The 10,018-nt window shown below is 36.5% G+C and overlaps 1 protein-coding gene across 1 annotated transcript; it reads left to right on the plus strand.

Moving 5' to 3' along the window:
• Positions 1–9,257: 9,257 nt before the first annotated feature.
• Positions 9,258–9,981, plus strand: LOC111616263 (cell wall integrity and stress response component 4-like; the record flags this gene model as incomplete). Its single annotated transcript, XM_023357700.1, has 2 exons — positions 9,258–9,528; positions 9,716–9,981. Coding segments are annotated over exons 1-2 (537 nt in total), but the record flags the coding sequence as incomplete, so codon positions are not given.
• Between the last annotated feature and the right edge of the window lie 37 nt (positions 9,982–10,018).

A 10,018-nucleotide genomic window follows, 5' to 3' on the forward strand; every position in this document is an offset into this window, starting at 1 on the left:
TAAAATGCAGAAGATTTGTCAACTAAACTAATGTATTTATTGTACAATAAATCTAAAAACACTAACACGAAACGAAACTGATTACACAATTATCAGGGATATTCAATGTATATGGCTTTTCTGTAGAACTGGTGTTTGATTACCTTATTAATAATGAACAACAGATTAATCAATTGGTATACAAAGCTATGGAATACTCGATAATCCAGGATAATGAAAATACAGTCGACCCCCCTATAATTACGGTCCCTATAGTTACGATTCCTATAAAACTACGAAAAAATTGCTACCGGTATCCGTAAAAAATAGTAAAAGTTCCCTATAAACACCTCAAACGTCATCGGGAAGCCCAACTACTTTCCCGCCGTCCGTAGCGCCACGCTACGGAGAGATTTCTATCGTCTGGACAGTATTATATAAATTATATATAAATTAGGTACTGTACATATAATTATATATTAATTANTGTACTGTACAGTACATTACGATATCGTCGTTGCGATTCTGACTCGGATGGCGTGATTCTTAATCACGTTAATCAACTTCCATCTCGCCTGTATTTTTCTTCGATTGTATAATCCAGATGCTGTAAATTAATTAGGATTACTAAAAACATTCTCCAAAGAAGTGACGATCGTTATCTGTTTTATTTTCCTAATGCGAAACAAATACGGAACCATCGACGTTGTCGGTATTATCACTCTACAAAATTTACTGCATTCGATTTTTTTTAATCGGGAATCGCCATCCCGTGAGAAAAACGGACGAATATTATTAGGTATCGCGACCTAATATCTGGGAACCGCCGTTATAGACAAATAAGGGGAAGACCACAACTACTGTTCAGAAAAGTCGCGGGTTCTCTATCTTTTCTGTAGAGGCATATCAGACACACCTAAAAATTAAAGTGTTCTTGGTCCGAAAACATAGCTCGTTCGCAACCGATTCTTGAACATTTTAAACATTTTACGAGTAGTAAGAAGTCTTGGAAGAAAACTCCAGGCCATGTTTAATTAATTAAGATAGTTCGAACGGGATTGTTAAACGAAACACTACGACACTTTGACCACACTTCTATTCCTTCACCGATATTAGGTTTGAACAAAACTCGAGGGTTAGGCCTAAGGACGGATGGCGGATAAAAATAATAGAGAGAAAATTTGAATTTAAATTTAAAAATTATTAATTCCACGAAAATATTATGAATTTTATACAACGGAAAGTATTCTCTTCAGAATCGGTATCGCGAGTAAAAATATTTAGTTTCAAAATTTGTCCACAGATGCCGCCATCAATCGGTAAAATAAACCTAATGTCTTTTAGAATCGATTTGTTTCGAGTGTATGGGAAATCTGCGCAGACACGCACGAATTCCAGCAAACAAGCGATAATCCGCGCTTCTGGCGTAATTATACTGTTCATTTCTACGCTACTAGAACTGTACTTTATATTTTTGAACATTTTCGCAGGATGACACGCTTCCGTTAATTATTTTTCAAATGAAATCGTTATCCGAAAAAAATGTGTCAAAACCAGTAAGGATACGTTGTAGTTACCGTATAATTGACCAATTATGTTAATTAAGCAATAGCTTGCATTATGTTTATTTAATTTGTTTTGTAGCAACTTAGAATATGATACTCCAGGAAATGCTCCGCGGCTAGAACTTAATACATTTAAATTGAATACTATTTTGGTTAAAAGATATGCCAATAGGCATATCTTTTAACCAAAATAGATATGCCTAAAAAAACGATTAAAATGCAGAAGATTTGTCAACTAAACTAATGTTTTATTGTACAATAAATCTAAAAACATTAACACGAAACGAAACTGATTACACAATTATCAGGGATATTCAATGTATATGGCTTTTCTGTAGAACTGGTGTTGGTGTTGATTACCTTATTAATAATGAACAACGGATTAATCAATTGGTATACAAAGATATGGAATACTCGATAATCCAGGATAATGAAAATATACAAAAAATAATTTACAGTATAATGTTATTTTTAATCGCCCATTTATCAATAATTACATGCTTCTAAATCTCCCATTTAATGTAAAAAAATCTGTTTTGTTCATTCAAATTACGACTTAATCAAAAAGGTCTAAACATCGAAAATAAATATATAGATTATGATCGATCTGGATGCTCTGAATGTGGTATAAAATTGTCAAAATTTCATTTAATTTATGGAGAAGAACAAACAAGATGTAAATATTAGTCAGAATTATGAATATAATCAAAAGATGGAAATTGTTATGTACAGTAAATTGGATTAAATAAATATCAATGACATTTACAATTTATATAATATGTTAAAAACTATTTTTGAGTAATAAGTATATTGTTAATTAGCCTTATTCAATCATTAAATTAGACAGACATTTAATACTAAAATTCATCGAAAACTTGATTTATGTAAAGCTAAGAAATTGTAAAAACACCCCCTTCGTAACAGACTACTGCCTTTTTATGTTAATAAACATTTGAATTGAATTGAATAGTAAGGATACGTAAATAATCGGAATTAGAAAAGCAATACGAATTTCTCGTGCATCAAAACAGAGGAACGATAAAGGAAAGTAAGATGGTGAACATAACGAAACATTACGTAAAGCATATAGTCCCAAGGATTATTTGCGCATTTAAATAATAATGGGACCATACAAATGTTAATAACGAATAAAATTGTCACTAAGTCCGATTCCTCGCGAGATACGACGCGTGATACCCCTATCTCGCCACCTCTCGACCTTTAACCACCAAAATTTAATGGTATCGATGTCTCTTATAAACAAGTACCGTTCCAAATCTCGTTTCTTCATCTTTACTCGTCCCGAGATGCGAAACGAATTAAATTCCAACACACACACTCGGGGATTTTTTCTTTGCCTTTGTTTGAGTTTTTGGGTTCGGGGGTCTCAAAACGTGGAGATTTGCGAAATATCCAGAGAGTCAAATTTGACACGATTCTAATACTTTCCTCGTTACGTATACATACTGTAACGGCCGGGAAAGGAAAAGTATCGAGAAGCGGTCACGATATAGATTTCACGCCGCGTATGCGCGGCAAACTGCACGTTCCTTCGAGTTCGAGCCGCGGAATACCTTTTATAATTTCAAATTGTCTCTTTATTTAGAGGTTAACTCCGACACATAAAGGCATTAACTAAATAGATTTCAACATAAAAAGCTTAGATAAAAAGCTTAGATTAAAATTAGATTTCAACATAAAACGCAAACTTAGAGAAGAAATTTGGAGATACTTGTTAAAATAAAAATATATTTAATGTTCTATATTTACGTGCATTTTTGCATTACACAAACTGCAAATAAGAATTGGGAGCGAACATTTTTATAAATTAAAATTACATGAAGAGAAAAGAAAACCATTCTCACAAACTTTACATAATATGTAAAGTAAACCATTCAAAAGTATTTGCAAGAGATAAGAGGAAAGCTCTTAAATGAGGGAAGTTACGCATATAAAGTAAATTTAATTATTTTTATACGGAATCAAACAAATATATTTATAAAAATTTATTAAACAGTAGACGATACCAACAAATAGAAATATCATCTTCATTTATTTATTTTATAATAAAATGATTATTAAGCAACAGTTATTCATTAGAAAACGCAATTTGTACCGTTACATTACTCGCAATTATTACGAAATATTAATTTAAATGACCAAAAGTTTTAATTTTAATTACTATATTTTATTTTAAATTTAAAGCGTTTTTTCAGTCCATATTAAACACATATTATTCATATTATATAAATATATTATAACATTTATTCTGTTTAATAAGTTACATAATGTTGTTATACAACCTGTCGGAAACCTAAATCTAAAGTTTAAAGGTTTCCGATCCGAGGACCACGTTTCGACGTTGTAATTTAAACGAGTTTAATTAAAACAACTTTAACGACGCATACTGCCAACATTTTAGAATAAGCGTTAAATATTAATATTAAAGCAGTTTATATACTGGATTTTTGTTTTTATCGAACAACATAAAATATTTAAAAGAAATCTCTTTTAGTAACCCGATACCGTATTTTTCAATTTCACTAAAACCGTTACTTCAGAAAATGCAACACGTTTACACCGAAAGAAAGTACACGCAGCAAATAGCATTATTTGTATCAAAATATGAATTTATAAATGCAATAATAATTATAAAATATGCACTCAATTTTAGTCGACTTTTTCTTATTTAATTAAGCAAGTAATCGTTTATTATACGTAATCTTACAAATCTCACGCGGCAGAAATCTTCGCAATAATAAATAAACGAGATTTATATTAATTAAATTATTAAGTTGTTTTTGAAAAATAATCGATTAGTGAATATTTCTTACGGCGATACGTAGTTCCAGCGATAAATACTTTTTTAAATCCGAAAAAGCGACGTTTAATTAATGTCCTAAAAACATTTGTTAAAAAGTTTCTAAAATGTAAGCGGTTCGTATTTTTTCTTATTTTCCTAATACGAAATAAGAAAGTCGAGTACACTATGTCACCTCGGGAAATATAATCTTTAAGGGGCATTTCTTCAATAATTTACAACGAAAAGTTATCATCATTCAATTCTAATAAACTGGTTCTTCCGTATATAATTATTAATAACTTATTACTTACATTAACTCATAAATCATCACTTTCCCGGAAATGCCGGCGGGAAAACGGAACGATCTTACACCTTTGGCCGCCGAATTTTTACAATTCGGCGCCGAATGCCCATCCATTAAAAAATAGATAAGAAATTCGACAAATTGAGAGAAAAAAACAATTAACAAAATTCGCTCTAGAAACGGCGTACACGCGACCCGAAAGGAGCCAACGGACCCCGCGACGACTGCCGCCACGAATCACGCGTTTATAGATGTCGACGAAGAATGCGATCCAGCGGAGACTCCTTTGTAAAAATCGACCGGAAAAGCGGGCGGAGAAGCGATACAAAAAACAGAAGGTTAAATTCCAGATACGTATACCGTCGTGGCAGCTCATCTCTGATTCCAGCAAAGAGAAGAAAGGAAACAGTGGGGACGCACGTTCAAACCTAACCTAACCTATTCTAATTTGGTTGGTAATAATTATGGTTATTTATTAGACTAGGTTAGGTTAGGTTAGAACGTGCGTCCCCACTGTTTCCTTTCTTTTGTTTGCTGGAATCAGAGATGAGCCGCCATGACGGTATACGTATCTGGAATTTAACGAAACAGAAAAAATAAAAACATTCGCGCACCCTAGCGAAATATAGCGGGCAAATAAGAACGTAACCTCGATTACTCGGGTTTGCCGTAGTGCATTAACTATATAAAATGGTGTTACGATAAAAATATAAAAACCTTTCGCTTACTTTTTGCACTTTCTACAAATGCGCCGTTTCTACGTTTAGAACGTCGGCGGTCTCCAATTTCTTCCGGCATCTGCACCAATTATCTTAGCACTATGTCCTCTCGCTTCTTTCTTAATTCGCACACCAATGTTGTCACCTCCAAATTCTCGTGGTCCAAACGAAAAACTTCTTTACCTTTACAACACAAATTCTTTATAACTAAAAACTAATTCTTACTTCTTTGGAATTTTAACTTGTTCCTCGCCTATCCATTTTATTAAAATTAATCTCGTCGTCTGGCTTTAAGTGCTGCCACTTAGCGGCAATATTCTAAATGTAAAAAATTATATTAAACAATCATTTAATATTAATAATTTTACCGTCAAAATAATCGGATTTTAAAGAAAACTAATATTTAAGAAAATTAATATGATAAACGATCGAACGGTAAAATAAATAGTCGATGCGAAACCGCGGTTACCGACTGGCGATTTAGATTTAAGTACGGAAATGTCTGAATGCCAAAGTTTAGATTATGGTGTAAATTTATAAACGTTTCGTTGAGAAAATTCCGACCGAACTAACGACGAATTTATCAATAAACGATATAGTTCGCTACAAAAACGGTGGACCGTGTAGCGCGTTGGTGCTTTACTGGTCCGGAGTCCCGAAATCCAACTCCCGGTTCGCGCCGCCAGAGGTGGAAACGTGGCCGAGTAAGAGATGCCGCGGTCGGACAACCTTTAGGGAGAAACATTTCAGCGAAAGGGCTGCGGCCGAGTAGGAAAAACGGCGAAAAACTATCGCCCGTTCTTACTATGGCTGGGCTAAATCAAACTTTTCCTATCGATATCGGGCTTCGCGCCGAGATTCTTTCGATATATCGATATCGCGAACATATACAGATTTCGGTTTGATATAGGCCTATCCGTTAACGGCTCGGCACCGAACGTTCTTCGCTATACTCTAATTATGACGAACGGAAAGAGCGACGGAAGAAAAATGAAGTGCGCGACTCGGAGTGGAACTCCCGAGCTCGGGAATGCGCGGATGACTATCGGGGAGAGTCTTGTCTCTGACGAGAATGATAATTAAACTGCGCTGCGATATTATGATTTTTCTACCCCAAAGCCAAATGAGGGTTTAGAAGAAAAGGAAATGAGATACGATCTATAAACAGAAGAGTTATAAGAATTTTGCGATTTGAAACGTGGAATATACTCGAAACATACTCTTCAAAGAGTATGTTTCGAGAAGAAAACATCCAGTAATCAGTTGCGTAAGGAAAAGTTACGCAACTGGTTACTGAATGTTTAAAAGTTATGCAACTGGTTGCTAGTTAAGAGATTCTATTTAAAAAATAGCTTTTATATTATTAATCGTGCTATTAATAAATAAATTGTGTGCCGCGCTATTCGTTGCCAGATTTTAGCATAAAAATTTTTTTATATTATTAATTTTTATAAAATGGTAAAAGTCATAATTTTAAGAATAGAAATGAGTTTCGTAAAAATTGTAAATGTTAATAACGAGTAAAATCTTCGTTAAGTCCGAACACTTACGAGATTTGTCACGGGACCTCCTTTTCTCCCCACCCTCTCGATCTTCACTCGTCAAAATTGAATAGTATCGATGTCCCTTGTACATAACCTACAGTACCAAATTTCGTTTCTTAATCATTATCCCTATTCTGATTAAGAAACGAAATTTGGTACGATAACTTATATAAAAGGAGCGTTGATGCTATTAACTTTTGGTGGTGAAAGGTGGAAGGGATGGAGAGATAGAGGGTGATCCGTGATATATCCTCGAGTGGGGTCGTACTTAATGAAAATTTTACTTGTTAGCATTTACAGTTCTTTATAAAAGTGGTCTCTATCATCAAAATTACGCGTTTTACCATTTTAAAATAATTAAAAATATAGAGTTTTCATAAAAAAATCTCGTAACAGAGGGTGCCACATACAATTTTATTTATTTATTATAATTAATAATATAAAAGTTATTTTTAAAATACAATCTCGTAACTGCGGAAAAGTTACGCAACTCCTTGGTAGATTTATTGTCTTCGGTGTATAAAATATAGATAACGTGTAGAATGAACTGCTCAAAGTGGTTGCTGACCAATCTTCTCAAACAAGAACAAATAATATTGTCGAAGAGTGTGTCGCCACATTCGGCTGCCGATCCGAGTTCTAGACTAACATTCATCGTTGTTGTTACGCATCTTAACTCCGAAACTGCGTGTGTACGAATTGTTTATAAATCTTTTCAATAAAAGAATGAGATCTCTGTACATTTCAAAGCAATTCGCGATTAGTCTAATTAATATTGTGCCAACCTCACCTCTACTATTATATCTTGTTCTTACGAAGGCGTGACGGTTTTCAATGACATTGTTTGTGTGGGTAAGAGTTGATGCAAACCTTTATCCATCTTAAGAATATGCTTTGCAAAATCTTTCAGTGGAGATTCGTGGCTCTGCAGCATCGTGCGTAATAATTACTGGTTCACGTATCGACGAGTGAGATTTTATTTTACCAAATCGATGCAATTTTGACATAATATATTTATAAATTACGCGAGTTTATACATTTGTCTATTCGTTTTCTATTGAAAATGTGCACTTTCTCTTTGAAAAAATCGTTTTCGGAATTGCCATCCATTAAAAATAAATGCAAGATTTTTTACATTTGGGAATGTTAAAATATAATGAATAATTTGACATTTCAAGTAATTAACTACAATCAAAAAATTTTTAGTTATAACTAACTCGTAATATCAAATTGAATTGTTATGTGTGACATTAAACAATCGTCTTTCGATGCCACCTCTCCGGTTTCTTATTGTTTACATCATAAGAATTTCTCTTTTCATAGATAACAATATAAATGCATTAGGTTATAAAGTAAGAATAATAAAATCGTAAGATGTAAAAGAGTTAAATACTGTATTCCAATTTCAGAAGAAAATTTACATTTATTCTAAACAATTCCGAAAACAAATTGTCAAGAAAGAGAAAATGTACGTTTTTAATAGAAAATAAATATAGAAAATGCATAAACCCGCGTAATTTACAAATACTGTATTTCATGTCACAATTGTATTTATTTGGGAGAGAAAATGTAGAAATCATCAGTGAGGCTACCGGGCGCTGAAAGATTTCTCAGAGCACACTGATAAGTTGCTGGGGACTTTTCAACTTTGATTTTTTTCAAAACGTTTCAAATGTGCGTTTTCTCCCTTACCTCGAAGGTTCTTACCGAGACTTATCCACGCAAAGTGTGAATTGAAAACTGTGACGATCGCTCCAACTGACCTTTCCTTGTTAATGAACGCCGTAGTAAATTATTCGAATACACAAATTTTTAAAAGTTTTAATAAAACTTTATTAATGTGTACATAATGGTTTTTAAACAAAAAAATAATTACATACACTATAAAGAGACTTTTTTTTATACTGTACAATGATGTCGTTAATGATAATGCCTCCATGAATACAAAGTTCTTTTTAAATAATTATTACTGAATTACCATTTGTGTCCGTGGCCACCGCCTCCTCCTCCGCCACTGTGACCGTGACCTCCTTTGCCACCTCCTCCTCCTCCACCGTGGCCTTGCCCACCGTAGCTTCCACCACCACCTCCGTGTCCGTGACCACCGCCTCCTCCTCCTCCACCGTGCCCGTGACCACCGTAACCTCCACCTCCGTGACCGTGACCTCCTTTTCCACCGCCTCCTCCTCCTCCTCCACCGTGTCCGTGTCCACCGTATCCACCACCTCCTCCATGTCCGTGTCCGCCTCCTCCTCCGCCACCGTGACCGTAGCCTCCTTTACCACCACCTCCTCCTCCACTGTGACCGTGTCCACCGTATCCACCACCACCACCACCTTTTCCATGTCCGTGCCCGCCGTATCCCCCACCTCTGTGGCCTCCTTTACCACCTCCTCCTCCTCCACCATGTCCGTGACCATGGCCTCCTTTACCACCGCCTCCTCCTCCTCCACCGTGTCCGTGTCCACCGTATCCACCACCACCTCCTCCATGTCCGTGTCCGCCGTATCCTCCGCCTCCGTGGCCTCCTTTACCACCACCTCCTCCTCCACCATGTCCGTGACCATGACCTCCTTTACCACCGCCTCCTCCTCCTCCTGTGTCCGTGTCCACCGTATCCACCACCACCTCCTTCATGTCCGTGTCCTCCGTATCCTCCGCCTCCGTGGCCTCCTTTACCACCACCTCCTCCTCCACCATGTCCGTGACCATGACCTCCTTTACCACCGCCTCCTCCTCCTCCTCCACTGTGTCCGTGTCCACCGTATCCACCACCACCTCCTTCATGTCCGTGTCCTCCGTATCCTCCGCCTCCGTGGCCTCCTTTACCACCACCTCCTTCTCCTCCACTGTGGCCGTGTCCACCGTATCCACCACCACCACCTCCTCCATGTCCGTGTCCGCCGTATCCTCCGCCTCCGTGGCTTCCTTTACCACCCCCTCCTCCTCCTCCTCCGCCATGTCCGTGACCATGACCTCCTTTTCCACCACCTCCTCCTCCGTGACCATGTCCACCATATCCTCCACCCCCGTGTCCGTGACCACTATAACCTCCACCTCCGTGACCGTGACCTCCTTTTCCACCACCTCCTCCTCCACCGTGC

Source organism: Centruroides sculpturatus, unplaced genomic scaffold, assembly GCF_000671375.1.
Source record: "Centruroides sculpturatus isolate CEXI.00-Female unplaced genomic scaffold, Cexi_2.0 scaffold2790, whole genome shotgun sequence".
In the NCBI taxonomy this organism is placed as follows: Eukaryota; Metazoa; Arthropoda; class Arachnida; order Scorpiones; family Buthidae; genus Centruroides; species Centruroides sculpturatus.